The 24,176-nt window shown below is 47.3% G+C and overlaps 1 protein-coding gene across 3 annotated transcripts in view; it reads left to right on the forward strand.

Moving 5' to 3' along the window:
- NAV2 (neuron navigator 2) overlaps positions 1-24,176 on the forward strand; it is a gene marked incomplete at its 5' end in the record, with an annotated part of 768,636 nt that overhangs the window by 673,095 nt on the left and 71,365 nt on the right. For all 3 annotated transcript variants that reach the window (XM_079709585.1, XM_079709583.1, XM_079709584.1), the window contains one exon: positions 21,218-21,356. In XM_079709585.1, coding sequence (XP_079565711.1) covers positions 21,218-21,356 — 139 coding nt within the window. The remainder of the gene's footprint in view (positions 1-21,217; positions 21,357-24,176) is intronic.

Below are 24,176 nucleotides of genomic sequence, written 5' to 3' on the forward strand. Positions count from 1 at the left end.
GTAGCAACAAAGACCCAACGCAGCCAAAAAAATAAATAAAATAATTTTTTTTAATAATCTATATTTTTTGTTTGTTTTTTATAAATTTATTTACTTATTTATATTTGGCTGCGTTGGGTCTTCGCTGCTGCGTGTGGGCTTTCTCTAGTTGTGGCAAGCAGGGGCTACTCTTCATTGCGGTGCATGTGCTTCTCATTGCAGTGGCTTCTCTTGTTGCAGAGCACGGTCTCTAGGTGCGTGGGCTTCAGTAGTTGTGGCACACGGGCTCAGTAGTTGTGGCTCGCTGGCTCTAGAGTGCAGGCTCAGTAGTTGTGGCACATGGGCTTAGTTGCTCCGCGGCATGTGGGATCTTCCCGGACCAGGGCTCAAACCTGTGTCGCCTGCCTTGACAGGTGGATTCTTAACCACTGCGCCACCAGGGAAGTCCCAAAATAAATAAATTTTTTTAAAAAAGAAAGAGGGCTTCCCTGGTGGCGCAGTGGTTGAGAGTCCGCCTGCCGATGCAGGGGACACGGGTTCGTGCCCCGGTCCGGGAGGATCCCACATGCCGCGGAGCCACTGGGCCCGTGAGCCATGGCCGCTGAGCCTGCGCGTCCGGAGCCTGCGCTCCGCAGGGGGAGAGGCCACAACAGTGAGAGGCCCGCGTAACGCAAAAAATAAAAAATAAAAAAAATAAAAAATAAAAAAGAAAGAAAAGGCATCTCTGATGTTGGATTGAGGACAGAAGGTCTGGTTGTGTGATCTTAGGCTAAAGATGCCGACACCCAGGGTCCTGTTCTCCAGCCTCCTCTATCCAAGGCTTTGTCAACAAGCCTCTGGTTTCAGATTCGGAACGGGAGGAGAGTAAACACGAATAACAGAGTGGATACTCTTCCTGATGAAATGAAGTCTTTTGTTTAGAGACAGAGGAGTATGCGTGCACTTTTACGTGTGAGGACCCACAAGCGTGGTCTCCAGACAATCCCAGGAATTAATCAGTTGAAGGTAACAGAAACTGCAACCCCTCAAGATAAAACATCTGACACTGAAATGTGACTCTTCTGTCTTTATAGTAAAATTGGAGGACGGTATCACCTCCTCACTGGAAAAGGAGGGCAGGACCCACAATCTGTAAATGCAAAGAATAAGCCAGGCGAGGACCAAGTGGAAGCAGGGATTCTGCATGAGCACCTCAACAGGAAAGGGGGATTTCTCATTTATCCAATAGGTCCTGAGACCCAGGAAAGAACTGGGGAAATGGAGGTACAGAGGCACACGGACAGTATCTCCAAAGCTCTTTCTTTGGTACCCCACCAGGATCATCTGTTACTGATGGGTCTGGAGTTCTCCAGAGGGTGGACTTTCTTTTCTAGTACCACCTGCCACCACCCCCACCACCTAGAAGCATGGTAGCCCCACTTCAGCTCCCCAGACACACAGCTCTTCCCTCCCTCTGGCCTTTGCACAAGACGTGCCCTCTGCCTGGAAGGCCAGGCTTCCCTCCTTTTGATGGCTGACTCCCTCTCATCTTTCGCATCTTAGCTTAAATATCACTTCCAGAGATGCCTTTCCTGACCACTGTACTTAAAGGAAGTGCCTCCTGTGACTCTCTTCCCATGCACCCTGTTTGTTTTCCTTCTTCGCGTTTCCCATGACATCCAGAATGACTTTCCTTGTTTGTCTCCTCTGAGTAAATGGCTCCATCAGGGCTGGGGTATTTTCTTCCACTCGCCCTTAAATCCCCAGTGTCCAGTCTGGAGTCAGGTTAGGCACTAAATGGCTGTTGGTTGAATGTTGTTCATTTTCTACCCCAGAGCTACCTCGTGTCTTATAATTTCTGTTAAAAATCACAAATTCCGGGCTTCCCTGGTGGCGCAGTGGTTGAGAGTCCGCCTGCCGATGCAGGGGACACGGGTTTGTGCCCCGGTCTGGGAGGATCCCACATACCGCGGAGCGGCTGGGCCCGTGAGCCATGGCTGCTGAGCTTGCACGTCCGGAGCCTGTGCTCCGCAATGGGAGAGGCCACGACAGGCCCGCGTACCGCAAAAAAAAAAAAAAGAAAAGAAAAGAAAAATCACAAATTCCCTAATGTTAACTCCTATACTGGGAAGGCTTTGCTGAAGACCTCTGGAGTATTTCTCCCCTTCCCACTGTCTACTGCAGATCGCAGTCAGTAAAATTCAGTGGTGAGCAATGCGATGCTTCTCATTTTCACAGGTGTTCTTTTAGCCCCATATCTTCCCACTCTTGTTCATCCATCCAGGAGAGCCTTCCTTCCTTCTTTTCTCTTTTTGTTCTGTTACTAGCAAACCAGAAGAAAGCAACCCAAATGAGCATCAGGCTGGCTCCTGAATTGAGGAAACAAAAGGTGATAGAATGAATGTGAAACTAGACCTTGTGTAAAGCCACTGCCATACACCTCAGAAGCAGCTGCCCTTAACCTGGGGCTTATGGACAGGCTTCAGGCGATCAGCGCATCCCTGAAATGGTGCACAAAATGTCAGCATACATTTTTGTTTACAGAGAAACAGACCTGGGTTTCTATCAAAGTCCTTGGCAGTACCAGAAGTTGCCAGAAGACTGCACAGAGAGTTCAGTTCACTGTTTTGTCCTCCTGTACCCAGTTGGTCCAGGACCACATCATCGGTGCCCTATGCACTGGGAGGAGATCTCCCAAAACAAAAGCAGACAGCACTCCTGTCCTCAAGGAGCTTACTGGTGATTTTTTGGGGGAAAATACAGACAATAACACCCCCTCCCCCAGACACACACACACACACACACACACACACACACACACAAAATAAACGAATAATGTGCTGCCTGGTAAGTACCATGAAGTATTATGGATTGGAAAGTAACTGGGCCAGAGTCTAGAGGGAATCCCTGAGGAGGTGACATTCCAACCAAGACGTGAACCATGAGAAGGAGGCAGCCATGGGGAGATGTGGGGGGAGAACATTCCAGGCAAATGGAACTCAGCACAGGGCCTATGAAATGGGAAGAGACCTAGGATGTTCCAGGGCCCAAGTGGGGCCTGCACTTGAACATAGTGAAGGAGAGAGGCAGAATGGCAGAGGGAGTGGGCAGGAGTCAGATCTCTTTTAGGCCAAGGGAACGAATTTGGATTTTATTCTAATGAATTTGGATTTTATCCTAAGTTCCCTGGGAAGCTCTTGGAGGGTTTTAGGCAGAAAGGCAACTTGATCTGATATATACTTGAAAGGTCACTGTCACTGCAGGGTGGCTGATGGACCCTAGCAGGGCAAGAAGGAAGGCTGGGCGATCAGGGAGGTGTATGACGGAGGAGAGAGATGATGGTGGCTTGGGCCAAGGTGATCTTACTGTAGATGCTGAATAGTGATCAGGTTCAAAGTGCTCTGGAGAGTTATAGCCAAAAGGAGTTGTTAGTGGATTGTAGAGGAGGCATGAAGGAAAGAGCCCGATAGATGACTGGTGGATAGTGGTACATTGACTGGGAAGGGGACGACTTTGGGAGTGGGATGCACACAAATTGGAAGTTGGAAACAATAGTTTTGTCTAAGGTGAATTAGATTTGAGATGTGTTGAGTACACAAAGGGGGCCAGGCCAGAGAAGGAAACTTCAGAGTTGTCTACGTCTAGTATTTGAAACCCCAGATGAGATCACCTAGGAAAAGACTAGGTAGAAAAGAGTAGGGGACAAGAGACCGAACCCTAGAGGTGTGGAGAGGAGGAGGTTGAGCTAAGGGACAGAGAGACACAGCCAGTGAGAGAGGATGAAACCAGGTGCAGATGATGGCATGGAAACCTTGGCAGAGACCCATTCGGGAAGCAGGAAGCTGCCAACCTAGCTACATGCTGCCACGTGGGTAGCAGAAGGGCCATTGGCTTTGGCAAGAATTAAGCCATTGACGTTCTTGGGAGAAACAGAACAGTTTCAGTGGAGCGAGGGGGACGCAAGTCTCCCTGGTGGGTTGAAGAGACAATGGGCCATAGGAGCCGGAGTATAGGCAGCTCCTTTGAGGTGTTCTGCTGTAACGTGGTCTTGGAGGAGGATGTGGACGTGGGGTTAAAGAAAAGTTTGTTTTATTTAATGAAATAGGTGATATATTTCTTGGCCAGTGGGAAAGAGCCAGTAAAAAGAGAGAAACCGATGATGTTGGAGAAGGAGTGAAGTATTAGTATTATTTTAATAAAATAGTATCATTAGTATTATTTTAATAAAAGTATTCATTAGAAATAAGTGAACATCTTTTTAGATTCATTTCAGTGGTTTTCTGTTTTCTCTAATTACCTACTGTATTCTAAGAATAAAGTTTTATTCTACTCTTTGATACCTGGGTAGAGTTGATCAGCTGCTTTTTGGTTTAAAAAATGGCTCTGTGAGTTAACCTGAGAACCTTGACATCACTGATAACATTGTTGCTGTGGAGAAAAATGTTGTGAGTTCTAGAAGGTCTTTGGAATTTGGCCTATTTGGAAACCAGGGTCAGAAATGTCAGGGTAAGGTTGGCTCTTTGCGAAGAGCCAAAGGGCATCTGCTTTCATAGAGTTGATTGACCTCCCTTCCTTTTCTTATCTCCTCTGATTGCTGGGTCTCTTAGCCATATTGAGTGTTGCCTTGCAGAGCGTGGAAAAGCCCTAGCTAAATCTGAACCCATCGCTGCAAAGAATTCAGAGCGTTTCATATTAAAGATGTGATCTTTACTTTTAACCACAGGGAGAGGACTGAGACCCTTTTAAACTATACTGTCTTGTGTAATAAAGTTGCCCTTGAAAACTATTGTGCACAATTGTATATTTAGTGTTGAAGATTTACACGAACTTTTATATAAGGAGAAAACTCCATTATTCACCCTCCAGCGTGTCTCTCCCAGCATGAAAGCCGAGATGCTTACAGTGACTTGCCAGGCTTTCCTCAGGGACCCTCCCTTCACCCCTCTGACCTGACCTCCTCGGCTCCCTTTGCCTCACTGCCCACTCTGCTCCAGCCACACTGGGATCCGGGTCTTTGGAATGAATGTGCAAGTTGTATCCTGTCTCAGGACCTTTGCACTGACCTTTCCCTCTATTAGAAGGCTCTTACCTCCAGAATATTCACCTAACCAACTCCCCCACTTCTTTCAGATCTGTCGTAATCATCCCTTCAGCAGGCCTTCCCTAGCCACCCTATGTAAAATTTCAGACACCCCTCCTTGACAAATCACAGCCTCTTCCCTACATTACTTTTTCTCCTCTGCACGTATCACTATAACATACTCTATCATTTACATTTTGTCTCATTTATTGTATAGTTCTGTCACTAAACAGTAAGTTCCCATTAGAGTAAGGAATTTTTTGTCTATGTTGTTGACTCTTGTATAGCAGGTGCTCAGTAAATATTGGTTAGTTGAATGAATAAATAAATGATTGAATGGATCCCTTAGTTATCTTGGCAGTTAATTTGCATTTTTACATATCATATTTGCTTAGAACAAGGAACAACTGCAGGAAACAGTGGAAATTTTTTATGTGTGTGTTTGTATATATGCATATATGTGTGTGTGTGTGTGTTTATGTATGTATGTCTCCATATACATAGTCGTTCCACCTAAATTAACCCAGAAGTCAGCGAGATTCTCAAACAAGTCATGTTGTAAAGATAATTCAGTTCCAGAGACAGTATAGAAGGTAAGAGGAATGGTTTAAAGCATCTTTGTCAGACAGAGTTTGGGTCCATCCTGACTTTGTCTCAGTAAATCTGGGCTACTCTGGCCTCCCCTGAACTCACCCTCCCTCACCCAGCCTCTGCCTTCCACTTCCCACTGCAGAGGCTGGCCTCAATTTTTCACCTGGGGGAGGGCCCTAAGGGATGAGATGTGAATGATTAACTTTGGTTGAGACTCCTTCAAGATTACAATCTCTGCTCCTGGACACATTTGCTTTTTCGTTCACCTGGGAAGCCCACTAGACCCTCGCTTCCTCTCTGAGCTGACCTTTTATTCCCCCCCCTTTTGGGTCGAGGAGGAATGGCTCTTCATTCCCCCTTTGAAAGGCTTCTGTTTGCTGAGCAAACATTGACCACACCAAGACCTTGCTTGGGGCCAGTTATTGCTTCCTCGCCTACCCTCCCCCCTTTCCAAACACACACACACATAACCCCCTATTCCCCCAACTGATTGGAGAGGCAGCCCAGGCCAGGGAGAGAGCCTTTCTCAAGGAAAGTCTTTGAAAGCTGCTGGGAGCCAGCTGGTAGGATTTTTGGAAAGGGCATAAGGGTTTTGGAGAGCATCTTAATCCTCCTTCCTTTTAAAATAAAAGCTTGTGGCTATGACATTATTTTGCCTTTGAATTCTCACTAATAAAACAGTTGTTCATTGTTCACAGCATCTGTTTACATAGCTCCTTCTGAATTCCTTGATTACAAGTTTTAATAGGGATTAGATGGTGCAACCCCTTCCCATCCCAGAACTGGGACTCTCTCCCATCCCACCTCCCCTCCCAGCCTCTGTACTGTAATGTTTAAAGTAGCCATGCATAGACCGAGCGTCTTTAAAAAAAAAACAAAAACAAAAACCATGAGGAATTAATGCATATTTTTGTTGGCACTGCATCAAAATTGACATCACCGGAAATAAAGTACGTCATTGTTAGCTATGCAAATAGGTATCTTTTCCCTCTCAGGTTCAGAAGTTATCTCTGTAGCCTAATCATTTCAGTTAAATTCTTTGCATTCAATTGTTGATGGAATTAGTTAAGTAATGTTACCATCAGTGATTTCTGTGTCATTATTAATAGTAGCAGTTTTAGCTGAGCGACTTTTTCCAACACTTTAGCACAGTCCATGGGTTTTTAGAATGTTCTTTCAAGTCTAGATTTTAGTCAGCTTGACCAACTGTTACGACTCCCTTGGGACCATAAGAGGGCCCTTCCACTAGGTGCTTTACGGTAACAGTTTCCGAGTTTAGTGTTAGCTTTTGCTTTGCTGAAACTTTTCACAGCTGACTTGGTACTAGCACTCAGGCCTGACCTCTCGCTCCTTCAGCACTTTAGGGGTTAATTTTGTTGGTGGATCCGGTTTCTTTCGTGGGCAGGGGAATGGAGATCCCCTTCTAGCTGGTACTTCAGTAGCAGAGTTGCTGGGTGCCTGGAATTCCCAGGCCCCGCGTGGGCTGGCTGGCTGGCTGACGGAATTGCCTTCGTGAGATTCATTCAGCTTCTTTGTCTGCTTTCTCTAAGGACCACAATGTAGTGAAATGCTCTGGCCTAGGAACCTTACAAGGTAGGACGATATTCTAAAATTTCTAGGGCCTGGGGCAGGGTGTGGTGCCTGTACTACCTTGGATGGTATCGGAAAGCCAGGCAGAGAAGCCAGTGGTGCAGCTGCCAAAATCCCAGTGAGCTAAGTAGCGGGGGAGTCACTGGTCAGGAAATTCAGCATCCTTTTCCTTCCCACCCCTAGCCCTTTTCATTTTAACCTTGATAGTCTTAAAGGCAGCCTGACAGAGCACTACCCAAATGTCCTTGGTCCACCTGGACATTTGGGTAATGTCAATATTTTCCAGACCATCTTATCAAATTAGGCTGCTGAGACCAAAAAACTGGGTGTTGATCACTAGCTATGTTAGGTCCTTATTTCAGGCTTTTTGGAGGAGACTTTTGAGCCTGGGGGATTGGGGGAACTAGAGAGAGGCAACATGGGCCCCGCACGAGAGCGAAGGCTGCTGGTGGTTCAGAGGGCCCTGATTGAAATGACTTGCAGTTGGAGGTTTTGTTTGGAGTCTAAGAAGCCGGGGGAACTTGTGGTTGTGTTTACTAATGCTGCAAATTACCAGGTGGGTTTTTTTGTGGAAACTAGGCTCTGGGAGAGATGGCATAGATTTAAGTAGGAGTACTTTTCTTGTTTGTTATGGCTGCTCTAAAGCTTCCCAAAGAGGAGCATTTTTATTTTTAAGCCAAACAAGGGGAAGAGAAAACAATGTTCATTGCCACCTACTACTTGCCAAGCACCTAACAGACATTGTCTCATTTAACTTTTCTTGCAAAGCCAGCAATATTATTTTAAATTTTGAGGTGAGGCAGTGGGAGCCAGGAGAGGTTAAGGAACATGCTTAAGGTCACACAGATACTGGGCAAAGCTGGGACTGGCCACCACTCTGCCTTCCTTGTTGGGCTTGGCAGATGGCTCAGGATGGTTTTATCTGTAAGTTTAAATGTGGATTCAGCTGGATGAGGGCAGTTTTTATTGTGGAGGACTCACCCAAGTGCACAGGATAACTTGCAAGCACGGCCTGCCTGGGCCTCTCAGATTCGGCTTGTTTCTGGAGCGGGGTGGTATTAAAAAGTAACTGCTTTGGCAGCAGGACCTACCTGGGAGTTTGCTCATCTCTTTGAGGCTTTCGGACTCATGGATGAATCTGTGACTGGATTTGTGCTGGTTGGCTTTGTACCTGGTTCAGGGGGGCAGAAGCCCAAGTGAAAGTCAAATCTGGGAAGGTCAGTGGCCTTGGAGTTGGCCTTGGGCTGCTGGAACTGTGCCCTGGAACTCTCCGGCGGCCTCCCAAGAAGTTGGATTTATGGAGTCCCGGAGGGAGAGGTTGTACACCCAGAATGTTAATGCTGACCCAGGCTTGGCACTAGCCGTTCACATGTGTGACGGGGGTGGCTAATTAGCTAGGGCTGAGCTGCTCTTGGGTCCCAGAGCTGATTTTGAGTGTCTGTTTCTTGACCTGAGTTCCCTTCCCTCCCCATCCCATTGCCCCAGAAGACGTAGCTTAAGGGCAGACCCCTGACCGGCAGCCCGGAGGCAATTGTAGTTCTGTTTTAGGCATACAGGTTCCCGGACTCCTAAGATGTATGGGGAAGTGAGTGTGAGTATGTGTGGGTGGGCCGTGTTAATGGAAATGTTGGGACCCTCACATCCCCCCACCTACTCTAGACCTAAGGCAGCCAGTCAGTGCCCTGTCTGGGATCCCCGCCCCAGCTTCTCTTTAACTACTTGGAGATGCTTTTGAAATAAGTTGACTGCCTTAAAAGGTGTCCTGGGGTTTTTGGAGAACAAGTGAGGGTTCAGAGTTCTTATATGACTGTGATCTGCTTAAAAGCCTCTTTGCCTCTGCTCTTAGGTTGAATGAATGTGGTTAAGAAGAGCTTGAGTTTTAGAACCAAGCAGATCTAGGTTCAAATCCAGCTCCATTTATTAGCTCTGGCACCGTAGGCAGGTCACCATAGCCCCTGTAAGTCTCAGTTTCCACATCTGTAAAAAGGGACCGTTAATAGTTTGTGCCTTATAGTGTAATAGGAGTGTGTGGGATAACATATGCAAAGTGCTTTAGCAAAGTGCCTGGAGCCCACTATTAAAACTTTTCAGCTTGCGTGAGTGTTTGCTGCTGCTTTCATTAGCTATTGCTGAATTCTGTTGATGTATAGGGTACTCATGTCTTCCGGTAAACAGAACAACAGGACGAGTTTGTTGAGATCTTTGGCAAAAGCCAGGCGGCTGTGGACCAAGTGTCAGCAGCCTTCTCTGGTGGAGCCTTGGAGGAGAGAGGCCTTTGTGTAGCTGAGGCCAGCAGACACGCTGGTGCCTATTCTAACAATGAGGGTATAAGGCATCTGGACCAGAGCTCTGGGGTTTGTAGCCCAACCAGCCCCTGGAGCCAAAGGAGGAATTTCACGCTTACTCAGGGGACCACCTACTTGTTGAAGGAATGAGTTACCAAAATGGGACAAAGGTGCCGTGGGGTGAAACTCAACCCCAGGCATTCTGAGTGCTACTAAATCCCCTTGGAGCCTTCTTTATGGGGTTCCTGTTTCCCTCTCTCCACCTCAAATGATTGGCCTTGCACCTGGCACTGTCTGTAGAAGCTGCTTCTCCCCTGGGACACTGCCCGTTTGTGGCAGCAAGCTCTTGCGCTAGAACTTTGTCATCTATTTCATATTGTGGGCCTGTGTCTCCTTCCTGCGGTCCTTGCAAAGTCCCTGGATCCAGGGCTGCAGCTGACAGCAGCTGGTTGTCTCCTCTGTGCCTGGAGGTCTGATGTGGTCCCACAAAAGGCTTATGAGGACTGGGTGTTAATTAGCACCAGATCACACAGAAGGAAACCTGGGTCTCCTGGAGGTGAAGATGCTCTGACAAAGCAAATGGCAGGGCCAGGGTTCAAACCTAGATCTGTTTTGCTTTTTCCTCCAGAGCATATGCTGCCTCCATGCAGAGCCTTGGGGGTTTATGGTACCCTAGCCCACTGCTAGATGAGACTAAATTTACTGGGATTAGTATCTAACTCTGCCCTTTCTTTAATTTGAGCTCAGGTTCTGGGTCATTTTGCAACAGCAAAACCCTGTAGGCTGATCCCAGGGGTGAAAGCAGGAAGGGTGGCTTGCTTGCTCATCACTGTTTTCAAGTAGCTATCTTTTTTTTTCATGTGGAAAACTTTAAAGTCCTTTTAATACACATGTAGGTGTTCATGAAAATGTGTCAAATGAATAAATAAATGAGGTGGTTGAACGCTCTTGCATCTGTGTGTGAATCCCAGCTTCAACAGTTCCTAGTTGTATGACCTTTGGGCCTTTCTTTCCAAGAGTTAGTTGTCTCATCTCTAGAATGGGTATAGAATTAGTCTCTATCTCACAGTACCCAGGAGAAAATCTAAGTAAGCTGTCAATAATAGTTATTATTTTTATCAAAGAGTTGGGCGGATTAAATGAAAGAATGCAAGTAATATAATTAGCATGGAGTCTGGCACGGCTTTAAACTTCAATTAAAGTTGGCCCTTATCATTCTCAGATAGGCAGCGAAAGGTAGGTTTCTGCAGGAATCCTGCTGCATTCTTTGAAGGTCGATTTTCTTAATAGGCTCCGGCGGGGCAGTGCTCGGAGGAGGTGATGCTCCTGAGAAAATCTCCTGGGGAGGAAATAGTTAACATACCTGTCTGGTGGGAAATGGAGGTAGCCAAACCTTTTCCCTTCCCCAGGGGTTGCTGCTAAGCCCTGGTTGGGCTTGCTCACTCATCCACACCAAAGGATCTCATTCCGCTGGGCCCTGGGGTTTCACAGGAACAATTGCCTTGAACAATAGCCAGAAAACAAGTTCCACCAGTCTGGGCTTTTGCAAGTGAATACAGCTGTCTGGTGGGGGCCACAGGGCCCTGGAAATGAGCTCTGCTGTGATTCTGGAGCAGAACTGGAAAAGTGAGCAGGTAAGGCCGGGACACAGCCCTGGGTGGCTCTACAGTGCGGGCTTAGTCACCAGGAGAGGGGCAGAGACGGGGGCAGGGGCCGTCCAGACTGTTTCTGAGAATGGTGAGGGCCTTCTGGAAGTAGACCCAGCCTTTGGGGTTTTGGGGGAGAGGGATTAGGATCCATTGCTTTGTGAAGGCTGCTTTTGAGAACCAGAGTTACAGTACTTCATCTCTGCTAACCTGCTGTGGTTTATTAGTGAGCAGAGAACTAATATTTATCTGCAATCTGATTTTTTTCACAACATCATTTAGGCATGTCTTTCCCTTGCATAAACAACATTATCTCACAGGGAGTCCATTTGGAAAGTGTAATGACCCTCCAGAGCCTTCAGTAACTTCTCAGAGTCTTTTGCTGAAAGCCAGGATTCCTCATGCCTGGGCGTGTAAATCCTAGTGGAAAAATCTGTTTAATCATCCCTCTAACCTTGGGATTCGGTTTTGCCTTTTTATTTCATGGAAGATGAGGTTGTAATATAGTATCACATTGATTCAGAACCATTACAGATTGCTGATATATCAAGATACTCCCCAGAAGAGCTCAATATTAAAAATTTGTCCAAATTAGAGGTGATTTCTCGGGAGGGTCTGGTGAAAGCAGGTTACTCTTCCCTGGTTGTATGGAATGCTAACTCCCTACAGCAGTGAGGAAAACAGGGAGTGTGAGAGGCTGGAATAATTTATGATTCTTTCACCTGCGTTTTTCATAGCAGATAGCTTGTGTTTGGGCAGTTAAAATTGTGCTTTAAGCCCTCTGAGTGGCATTTGAATTCCTGACACAGTGATGTCAGAATCTCTTGTAAGACTCTGAAACTGGATCTCCTTGTCTTATGGGCCTTTCCATTTTTTAATGGATTTTCCGGTCACTTTGGAGAGCCTTGGCTCTGGTTAAAATGCTGTGTCTTGGCCAACATGGGGTCTCATTGATATTACATTTGGTTGCTGTCAGCCAGTCGAGGTTCTTTTGAGATTCTGCTGGTTAGCAGACAGAGACTTTGAAGCTGACCTACATGTACTCTCTTTCTGACGAGAGGCATTAAGACCCTGGTTGAGTCCTATCCTGATGAGCTCTGGGCTCTGAGCCTCGGTTCATCCAGTGGAAAATGGGAGGTGAAATAATCCATGTACCATGCCTAGTACAGTGCCTGGCATTTGGTAAACACCGCCAATGGTGGCTCTAAGTATTAGGTAAGATTGCATCTTATTCCTTTGCGGATAAACGGTGGTCTCATAGAGAACCTCTTGTGGATTGGGTTGTAATGCCTCTATAGGAGGGTCTCAAACTCAGATTGCCGGGTCAGTCAGGTAGCATATGTGAGTGCAAAGGCTCAGATGCGGGGTTGAATCAAATGGGAAAGCACATGTCTGTCTAAAGAGAGCAGTTACAACTCAGGGCTAAGTAATCATCTCCTATGTATAAGATATTGGCACCTATTCCAAATATTTAAAAGACTCAGTGTGGGCTTTAAAGATAATCATTTAAGGGGTGAAATCAGCAACGAAGAAGCCCAGAAACTAGGAAGTGCAGTTACTTCTTTGGCAGCTTTTACTGAATGAGAGGAGATGCTCTGACCAGTGGGGACCTTCAGTGCCCCTTTGCCTCTATTAGCTTTTTTCTGAGCTTAAACTCCCAGGATGGCAGTTAGAAAGCACCTCTGGGATGGCTGCATCCACCTCCCTCATGAGAGACTGGGAACTCAGAGTAAGTGACATGTCCTAACTCTAATAGGAAGCAGGTCTGGGGAGGGCTGGGGCCAGGGCCTGGCTCTCCTGGCTCCTTGGCTTTGCCACTTCCAAGCCTTGAAGGAGAGAGCAGCATAGCAAAGAGCGTCGGTGGGCCTGGGCTTGGGCATGCTGCCATCTATTGCCTTGTGCTGGCACTTGGCTGGTGGTTTGAGGGGCTATTGAAGGCTGTAGAAATGTCTGAAACCAGTGCAGTTTCCTTTACTGACCTTCCCATTTTACATTTTCCTTTGTGTCTGAGCTATGTGTTCTTGTCTGTCACATCTACTGGCTTTGTGGTCAAGGGTGGGGACAACTGAGTCATCACTGTACCCCCCAGAACCTCACGTGGTGCCTGGCACATAGAGGGTGCTGGCTGATGGGGTGAGATGAACAAAATGAATTCAAGTCCCCCTGGCTCGGGACTCAAAAACATTGAGTTTAGGAGTCTTGAAGAAAAACAGCAAATGTTTGGTGGAATTCTTTCCGCCCACCCACTGGCAAAAATAGGTGAAGGTCATCTTCCAATCTGATCACTTGTAACTGCAGTTGTGCTCTGATATGACCACCAGTGGAGGAGTTTTCATTGAGGAGAAAAAAAGGGACATGGCTGTGATCTGGAGGGGAAATGATCTTTTTGTGTTGATGGTTCTGAGGAGTCAATGGAAGCATCTTCTTGCCATTTCTCTAGATGTCCCAGCCAAAGAATTTATAGGGCATAAACATCATATGCTGTTTTGAAATTTAAAAAAAAAAAAAAAAAAGACGGGGACCAGCCAAGCTGTGGACCCCACTTCCCTTTTAGTTTCCTATGATAGAACCCGGGGCAGGAGGAGGCCCCCAGAGTTCTTCTGCTTGTTTCCCAAAGCTATTGAACACAATGCTGTTTCCACTAAGACTTTTGGAGTAGTCTTGGCAGTCTTACAATATAGAGTGAAGGTGAAGTGGAACGGGAAGAACTGGTGAAGAGAGTAGATGCTGTCTTGTGTTCATTTATTCTTCTGGTCGTTCATATAAAAATCATTCATTCACTCACAAAATGAACTCTGCTTTAATATTTTTCTAAATGTCTGAGGAACGCTTTTGTACCCAAAAAGAATGTCTTAGAATTAATTAGGTTTTACTATTCAACTGTTGAATCTTTAATTTCGAAACCTATGTTTTCTTACAAATCTTATCTGTAAGTCAAGTATTTTTGTATACATTAAGAACGTTTCCACTTGTTATTTGATTAGTACTTTATTAATTCAGACTTGAATTTAATTAGTACTCTTTGCAAACTTGGATAATTACGTTTCCTTAAATATTTTATTTTATTTATTTTTTGCTGCACCACGAGGTTTGTGGGATCTTAGTTCCCCGACCAGGGATTGAACCCAGGTCCCCAGCAGTGAGAACGCCAGGTCCTACCTACTGGACCACCAGGGATTTCCCTCCTTAAATATTTCAGATTGCATTCGTAAACTTAACATACCTGGTTTCCTCATGCTCTCGAAATGTTGGATAGGGTAGACTTTAGCAGCCTAACAAGCAAAATCTTTCTAAGCACTTAAACAACCCTTGCAAATCAAATAATTTATGACATTTATAACTTCAGTTTGTCCAAAACACTTCAATTCTTTTTACAGTCTGAATCCAATTCTTAAATCTTTCATCTTAAAAATCTCAAATCAAAAATCAGTACTCATTTAGGTTCGAATCACAAGACTATTCTTTTTAGATTCTCTAATATGCCATATATTTTTTAAAATATTATAAATATAGACAGATTACCCCAGTGATCACAAAGCTTTCACCCTAAACTTAAGTATTAATATTAGGATTTATTTCATTATCTCCCTTCATCTTTTTGAAACTTTCCCAGGGTTTAAAGTCACTTACTCCCAACCGAGGGGAGGAAGTTGATCCTCTCAGGTGGGCTCAGAACCATCGTGTGGTTTTTCTCAATCAGATTCCAGAGCAGGATGTAGGAATGGTCAAATCATATTCCAGAATGATTGTTCTGGAGCTGTGGCTGAGTACACTGTAGTTCTTTCTGCCGTGTCATCTGGGTCCCTCAAGCCTCTTGCCTGGAATTTTGTTTCACCGCACTGCAAACACAAATCCTCTGGGTTTCTTTCAAGTTTGAGTCATAATCATGTTTTGTAACCTCTTTCAACATTTATCGCCTGACTTGGGTCAGTAGACTTGTACCCCATCCCAGGTTGTACCTAATTTCCTTTGCCACTTGATTGGATTCAACTAATGTTCTTACTGCCTGAATGAATTCTGCATGCTTTCCACATTTTTCCTGTCTGACTCTCAACCACATGTCTGGAGTCGTTTTAGAAACAAATTGCAATTCCCCATTAGTTAGCACAAGTATACCGAGGGACAAAAACCTAAGCAAACTAGTTTTAAGCAAAAGAAAAGAATTTTATTAGTTCTCACTGTTTGGTCTCCCAGAAGTGGCTTCTGGCCTGACTGGTTGCAGGGGCTCATGTGATGTCATTCCTCTTGCCTCTGCTTCCCTGCCTCTGTGCTAACTGCCTTCTAAGGCAGGTAAGGATGAAGGGGCCAGTGGGTCAGAGGCAGCTCTAGGTTTCCTTTGCATGTCTTCCAGAGCTGTGTGTCATTCTCAGCATCTCCTGTGGGGGGAGTGCTATTTTAGGCAAAGTTAAAGAGCTTGTGCCAGCGCTTTGTAACTGTGAAGAAGTTCACAGACAACGTGAATCTCTAAGAGGGGGCTAGCATACTTCACATCCTCTTGCTGGGACCACATTGTTATCACAGAGCATCTTATGGACCTACTTTTCCTTAGGATGCTTCTTGGAACTCACTGACCTTGATCTTGGTGGCTCATGACCATTTTTTATTTTATTTTATTTTTTTGCGGTACGCGGGTCTCTCACTGTTGTGGCCTCTCCCGTTGCGGAGCACAGGCTCCGGACGCGCAGGCTCAGCGGCCATGGCTCACGGGCCCAGCCGCTACGCGGCATGTGGGATCTTCCCGGACCGGGGCACGAACCCGTGTCCCCTGCATCGGCAGGCGGACTCTCGACCACTGCGCCACCAGGGAAGCCCCATGACCATTTATAATACCCGGAATTTTAGGGAAAGGACAAGTTGGAGCTAAGTGATTTTATATCTAGGTAGATCCGTCAATGTCCCCAAAGATCCAGAAGTGAGGGAGACATGGCTGGTTTTCCGAGTGTGGGGACAGCTCTGGTTTCTGGCACACAGACAGCCCTGGGGCGGGGGGGGACACCAAGGCCGCTCTTGTTCAGCATGGACTTCCCTTGTGTCACTGCTCCTTCATCCTCCTCCTTAATTTCCCCTCTCCACTCTTCTGCGGGGTAGATCACTGGTTCGCCCCTTCTGGGCCAGCTCAGTTTCAAGCACTTCCTGTAATCTCATCATAGCCGCATGATGCTCTGGGCACCGACGTGGGAATAATCGTGTGTGTGATAAGTGCCACATGCCCCTCTGCAACAGCATCTCAGTGTTGAAAGGCCACAAAGGAAGAGCGGGTACAATTTCAAAGCAAAAAAATCTGGGGCTTGGATTCATGGGCATCTGTTACTAAGTTCCCTGCTTCCTCCCCTCCAGCCCCACTTGTCTCCTGGCCGTCCTCTTTCTTCTTCGTTGGATTATAGGAAATTTTAGATACGTTAAATTGCTAACCCCAGAGAGCAGATGCAATTTAAAGACTCATGGGATTTTCTTTTCATCGTGAGAGTGGATTAGAGTCCTTTCCCATCTGTTATGTCACCCTTTTCCCAGCAGAGCCTTCCACAGTGGCCAGCCTAGGTCGTGTCGTCCATGTGTCACCCATAAGGCAACTGAGGCAAGGAAGCTGTGACTTGTCAGAGGCTGAAGTGGGAGGGAGCCGGGCTCAGAATCCACTGCTGGGGCTGCGTTTGCGTCAGAACTTGCCCTGCCTGTCTCTCCTGTACGTGAGTTCAGTCAGGAGGTGTTTAATAAACACATACTGTGTGCCTGGAGATGGAGTTGATGTGAGGCTGGCATTGCTGTGGCAGCACTGCTCTGGAGGTGGGCTTCAGGGTCAGGGAGGGCTTCACTGCCAGCTCTGCCATGCATCTGCAGAGAGCCCTGGACGGCAGCTCTCACAGCCTCAGTTTCCTCATTAGGAAGCAAGGCCACCTGTGAGGGAGTAGGAACGTTGCTGAGAATACGTGCAGATATTGAAGAGTTGGCATGTTGGCAAGTGCTCAGCCAACGGCTGTTGTGAAAAATCGGATGATGCGGGCCAGAGGGAGCACATGTTCTGCAATTAGACGATTCAGCGTCTCAAGCCCAATTCCAAAGTGGACTGAACGGCACTGGGCAAAATACTTGTTCTTTCAGCCTTGATCTCTTCATTTGTCAACTGGGGAGGATAATAGGTCCCTTACAGGTGTGATAGGAAGAGTGGAGAAATAAGTGATGTATCGGAAGCACCTGGCATGATGCCTGACACCTTGGATGCATTTGTTGCTATCACTAAGCAGACCCCTGCATATACTTGGAAAGTAGGACAGACCGTCATACGGAGAACAACCAGAAAACTGCAGGAGCGCATAGGATGAACCCAAATGCGGAAGACTGGGGGAATTCAGAGGAGGGGGTTGTGAGGGTGGGCCACAGTATTTGGAGAGGTCCTTAAAGGAGGATTCGGAACCGGATGGAGCCCAGGCCAAAGCAGTGGCATCACAGGAGGGAAGCCGGCTAAGACCCGGAGCTGCGGGCTGCTGCAGTGCCTGTGAATTCATCCTAAGTCCCCTGCTGAGAGCCCTCACACTTCCTGCCTTTATCCTCCCTACTTGAGAACCGCCTTCGCATGTTTCCCCTGCACTTGTGTGGGACCCTCCAGGTGGGCTTTAGGAAGCCAAATTGGTGGGCTGAAGGGAAAGGTGATGAAAACAGGTTTCCACTAAGCCTCGTCTTCCTGCCTGATCAGCAGAGCTCAGACAGGCATCCTACAAGCTGGTGGAACAAACTGAAACTTCCTCTTGATTACTTGGGGGAGTATGGGGAGCTCCTGGCTTTCTAAATCTCAGATATTGGCATTTCTTTTTTGTTGTTTGGTTTCTTTGGTTTGTTTTTTTGAGATATCGTTGATGTACAATATTATTTGTTTCAGATGTGCAGCATAGTGATTCACAATTTGTTTTTATTTTTTTATTTTTGGTTGTGTTGGGTCTTCGTTTCTGTGCGAGGGCTTTCTCTAGTTGCGGCGAGCGGGGGCCACTCTTCATCGTGGTGCGCGGGCCTCTCACTGTCGCGGCCTCTCTTGTTGTGGAGCACAAGCTCCAGACGCGCAGGCTCAGTAGTTGTGGCTCGCGGGCCTAGTTGCTCCGCAGCATGTGGGATCTTCCCAGACCAAGGCTCGAACCCGTGTCCCCTGCATTGGCAGGCAGATTCTCAACCACTGTGCCACCAGGGAAGCCTGTGATTCACAATTTTTAAAGGTTATACTCCATTTATAGTTATTATAAAATATTGGCTGTACTCCCTGTGCTACACAATATATCCTTGCAGCTTATATATTTTGTACATAGTAGTTTGTACCTTCTAATCCCCCTACCCTGGTGACCACTCATTTGTTCTGTGAGTCTGTTCCTGTTCTGTTATATTCCCTAGTTTTTTGTTGTTGTTGTTGTTGTATTTTTTTAGATTCTACATGTAGGAGCTATCATATAGTATATCTCTTTTTCTGTCTGACTTATTTTACTAAGCATAATGCCCTCTAAGTCCATCCATGTTGTTGCAAATTGCAAAATTTCATTCTTTTTTATGACTGAGTAATATTCCATTGTATGTACATACCACATCTTTATCCATTCATCTGCTGATGGACACTTAGGTTGCTTCCTTATCTTGACAATTATAAATAATGCTGCTGTGGACATTGGGATGCATGTATCTTTTCGAATTAGTGTTTTTGTTTTTTCGGATGTATACCCAGGAGTGGAATTGTTCTGACACTGGCGTTTCTGAGGCATCAGGCTGCCGCTGTGCAGGCCTTTCAGTGAGGCACAGCTCACTGTGCAGGGCTGAGTGGTGGAGTAATGTGGTTAGGTCAGTGCATCATCATCACACAGCCCCGGGTGTAGATACTGACCCTGCCACTCCTGCTCTGGGATATGCTAGCCTCCCGAACCTGGGCTTCCTCCTGGGGAAGTGGGCCGTGTCGTATGCCCATGTGCACTGAAAATTGATGTAATAGAGAGCCATCTGGCATCACAGTAAAGAGGGTGGCTCTGGGACTTCCCTGGTGGCGCAGTGGTTAAGAATTTACCTGCCAATGCAGGGGACACGGGTATGATCCCTGGTCCAGGAAGATCCCACATGCCACGGAGCACCTAAGCCCGTGCACCACTACTACAGAGCCTGCACTCTAGAGCCCATGAGCCACAACTACTGAGCCTGTGCTCTAGAGCCCACGTGCCACAACTACTGAAGCCCACACGCCTAGAGCCCATGCTCTGCAACAAGAGAAGCCACCGTGATGAGAAGCCCGCACACGGCAGTGAAGAGCAGCCCCCGCTCACCCATTTAGAGAAAGCCCGCATGCATCAACGAAGACCCAAAGCAGCCAAAAATAAATAAATAAATATATTAAAAAAAAAAAAAAAGAGGGTGGCTCTGAAGCTGGGGCAGCTGGATCCAGGTCCTGCTCCACCTCTTACAGTCTGACCTTGTGCAAGGCGCCTTACCTTTCTAAGCCTCAGTTTCTCCACCTGTACAACAGAAAAACAATAATACCTTTTGTCACTCGATCAAGTAGAGCAGTGTTACATTGGTGCTGGAAGCTTACTTTATAGCCTTCTCAACTTCCCACTCCCATGTGTCTAAATCAGCAAGTATTTATTGAGCACCTGCTGTGTATCTGCCACCCTGCAACCAAACAAATGAAAAAATGCAACCGGCTTGATGCTGGCCGGGTGGGGGGTAGAGGTGGCACTGCAGATAGAGGGACCAGGGAAGGCCTTTCTGGGGAGGTGACTCTTCAAGTGAGAAGGAAGAAGGGACAGGTGACCAAGAAGAGGTACAGTAAATGCAAAGCCTTGAACACGAAAACCCAGAACCAGTGAGCGATGGAGGGCGGCCCAAGACAGGACTGGACGGGGAGGCTGGATCACAGGGTCTTGAGGGCCAGAGTACAGAGCTTGGGTCCCTGAGAAGCCACTGGAGGGTTTGAAGCAGTGGAGCAATAGATCTGATTTGTGTTTCACAAAGATCTTTCTGGCTGCTGTGGGGAGAATAGATGGTCTGGGAGCAGACGAGGAGCACGGAGCGCAGCCCGCCTGTTGGCAGTCACCTAGGCAGAGCTAAGCAGCTGGAACCGCAGGGCGCAGGGGCGGGGAGGGCCGTGCACACTGGGAGAGATTCTGCAAGCAGAGGCGGGCGGACCTGGGGGTGGACTGAATGTCTTGGTGTTGGGAAGCAGGAGACAAGGCAGAAGAAAACAGAAGAATTATTGCTTGGAGATTTGACTTGAATGGTGGGGGACGATGGTCTCGATGGAGTTGAGGGTTGAGAAATGGACTCTCTTTTCGATGCATCCGGGGATATTATTAGAGTTAGAACTGCCAATGGAGTGGGTGGGTTTTGCTGACTTTTGCAATTTCCTTCCCTTGGCTTTTTTTTTTTTTTTTTTTTTGCGGTACGCGGGCCTCTCACTGTTGTGGCCTCTCCCGTTGCGGAGCACAGGCTCCGGATGCACAGGCTCAGCGGCCATGACTCACGGGACCAACCGCTCCGCGGCATGTGGGACCCTCCCGGACCGGGGCACGAACCCGCGTCCCCTGCATCGGCAAGTGGACTCTCAACCACTGCGCCACCAGGGAAGCCCTCCCTTGGCTTTTTTGCTCCAGGAGTGGAGTCCAGAGAATTCACATAGCAGTTCTTTCTCCTGCTCTGAGCCCCAGGGAGGGTGCCACTGCTGTCTCTTTCTCTGCCCCGCTGTCAGCTCCAACCCCCAAACCCACTGCTCCTCCGCTGGCTCTAGGCCTGGCAGGTAGCCCCTGGCCTTTCTGAAGTTCCCGAGATGAAGCTGAGGATGGGGTAGGCAGGGTGTAGGTGTCTAGCCACGTCTGCTCAGGGAGGTGCCCACCCTTCAAGGGAAGGTACACATCAGCCACTTCACCCAGCTGCCAGACGAAACGGATGGATGGCACCCTTGAAGATGAGTCACATCAGAGGCAAAGGAACTCTGTCTGGGGCTTTGTGACACCGGAGCCTTCGGGGATGGTACACACTTGTCTGTATCATCAGACGCTGCTGAGCTGACGCAGTGTGAGGTCTCGGTGCTCAGGCTGTGTTTGTCTTGGCAGCTGGGATGACAGCAGCTCCGTCAGCAGCGGGATCAGCGACACCATAGACAACCTCAGCACGGATGACATCAACACCAGCTCCTCCATCGGCTCCTATGCCAACACGCCTGCCTCCTCGCGTAAGAGCCTGGATGTCCAGGTAAGGAACAGGGTCCCTCCCAAGGCCCCTGCCAGCAGAGAGCCCTGGGCTTGTGGGCCAAGGGGGCTGTTTGGGGTGTGCAGAACCTCCAGGTCCGTGAGATGAGGCCCGACCTCCTGCCTGATGCCTGTGCTCTTATGTCTTGACTCTGTCCTCTACCTGCAGGGAGAGGGGGGTCCAGTATCGGGGTACGCTAAACAGGAGTGGGGAGACTCACCGCTCTCACTGTGGTGGCCTTGGCAAATCCTGTTTCCTTCCTGGACCTCAGTTTCATCTTCTATTTGGAAAAAAAAAGAAAGAAAGAAAAAGGATGTTGGACTCAACTGGCCGTTCTTAGTCTGGAGTGCGTGTCCATGGCATTCGTCTGATTCCTCAAGAGCGCTGGGGTGGGAACAAAGTTAAGAAGCCTGGGCTGGAAGACCAGTACGTCCCAGCAGATCTGTGGGTCATATCCTCCTGCCAGTGTATTGTATTTGGCCCACAGTATCACTCTTCTTTTAAATGAGGTGGCATGTCAAGTTTTTTAAAGTTCATCACTTCACATGATAGTGAGCTTCTGGTTTCTCTTGAAAAATCAGAAGATACTGCCTTCCTGAGTCTATATTCTCCACAACCAGCAGATGTCCAGGTGTCTCCGCCTTTGGACAGGGCGCCCATGCCGCTGTGTGCCAACCAGCTACACCCTTCAAATACCTGCCTGTCCTGAGGCACTTGAGTTTCCAACCCCTGCTTTAAACTCTCTGATTTAGTGTTTCAGATGCAGTGCTTCCAAAGCAGTTTTGTGCAGGTGTGTTTGCTTCCCCTCATAGCATCCCTTAGTGGTCAGAGGGTTTGGTTCTAATAAGCCCATTTTACTAGTGGACAAGCGAGGTGCCATCCTCACCACCAGTCCCCACAGTGGCACTGGCATATATGGACTGGAATCCTTTTCGTGATGAGTCCATCCCACCCGTGGGGCCCGCTGCCTCGGGTGAACCCATGTGAAGGTCTGATGGGGACGGAGTCTCCCAGAGGGACCTTTTGAGGGCAGAGCTGACACAGCCCCTTCTTTCACTCCCTTCCTTTCACATCCGCTTCCTTTCTCCGCTCTTTCTCACTCTGGGGATAGGAGCTGCTTTGGGAATCTCTTTGCTTTCAAAGGTATCTTTCTCTTTGAGGACAGGGCTAAATGAAGGATGTGTCAGAGTGTGGGATTAATTCTGTACCACAGAAATGTAAACACAGACTGCCTGATGAAATCTACTAGGTGTTGCCTCTGGGATTGCCTATGACTTCTTGAGTTTTCATTTTTAGCCTGAATTTCTAATTATCATTGGCAAACAAGGGTGGGTTGTGGCGGTTAAGGGAAAAAAACTACCCAAATGAAGGGAGCCCAGAGATTTGGGGGGTACTGATAATGTGCCATATCTTGATCTGAGGGGTAGTTATGTACGTTAATTTCAGAAAATTTCTTCCAATTATATACTTAAGATTGTACATTCAGTATATGAATGTTATACCTCAATTTTTAAAAAGTTAATTAAAAATACCTAAGCCACACCACCAACTGATCACTGTTTAATTAGTTATTAGACACAAGTTAGAAACACCCAGCCAGACTGTGTCCCTACCACTTGCCAAATGTTATAATATCCACAGTTTCCGGGACATCCCTGGCAGTCCAGTGGTTAGGACTCGGTGCTTTCACTGCCGTGGCCCAGGTTCATTCCCTGGTCGGGGAACTAAGATCCTACATGTCGTGGGGCACAGCCAAAAAGAAAAGATATCCACCGTTTTCCTTTCCTTGTGGACACTAATTTTTTTTTTTTTCCGAGACTCATTTTAATTTCAAGGTAACAATAACCAAGCTTCTAGACAGTTCTTAGATACGGAGCTGGGGAACTAAGAGAGAAGGAGAGACAGAGACAGAGAGGAGAGAGAGATCTGTAAATCAGTAGGTTTCTCTCTTGTTTACTTGCAAGGTAGGAAGAAGCTTGCTCCTGAAATGCTCACTGAGCCAGCAAAACACTGTTGGAACAGTCTCCTTGTCTTTGTTCCCTTCCCACAAACCTGGAGTTAGAATCTGTTTTCCACATTGATACAGAGTAAACATCTGGGATTTACAAATGATACATTTGAATTTGGTTAATGTCAAGGCCCCCCTCCTCCTTGACCAGCTCTTGGCTTTCATCTAGCAAATGTCACATCAGAAAAGCTTCAAGAATATTACACAAGTGCATGTCTTTTGACCAAGATCAGAAAGATAACGTCAAGGGTTGTAAAGAGTTTACTATTTACTGGGTTGTTTTTTGCTCTACAACTACCCGAGTTTAAAATATTTAAATAAAACTTAAGCAGGTAGGTCTTGGAATAAAATAAATGTAGACTTGCACCCATAGTTACAAAGATTCCTGCTGAGATGGTTTCTTTGGCATCCCTTTGTTCCTGTCCAGGGAGCATCTCCAAATATCTGAATCCACATAAATTGCAGCCTTCTCCCTTCCTCCCCTGTACCACTCTGAGGAAGGCTAAGGGCCATCCCTCCTCTCGGAGCAGCGTCAGGCAGCGGGAAGGTGTGCACTAGCATCCTCCCCAGGGCTCATTCAGGTTCCCATCACATATGGGTTTCCCTGGACAAATGGGCAGCACAAAGCATCCCAGGCGAGGCATGGAAAGGCAGGAAGAAGTAGCCCAGTGTGTCCACTGGGAAAGCAGGTTGAGGACAGGTTGCCTGCCTGAGTTTTCATATTTGAAAAGCCTCTGAAGACCAGCCAGAAGGAAGTACATCTAAGGAACAGGGGAGCTATCGTCTGGAAGCCTAAGGAACAGACTCAGTTAGCT

Source organism: Hyperoodon ampullatus, assembly GCF_949752795.1.
Source record: "Hyperoodon ampullatus genome assembly, chromosome: 7".
NCBI classification, from domain to species: Eukaryota; Metazoa; Chordata; class Mammalia; order Artiodactyla; family Ziphiidae; genus Hyperoodon; species Hyperoodon ampullatus.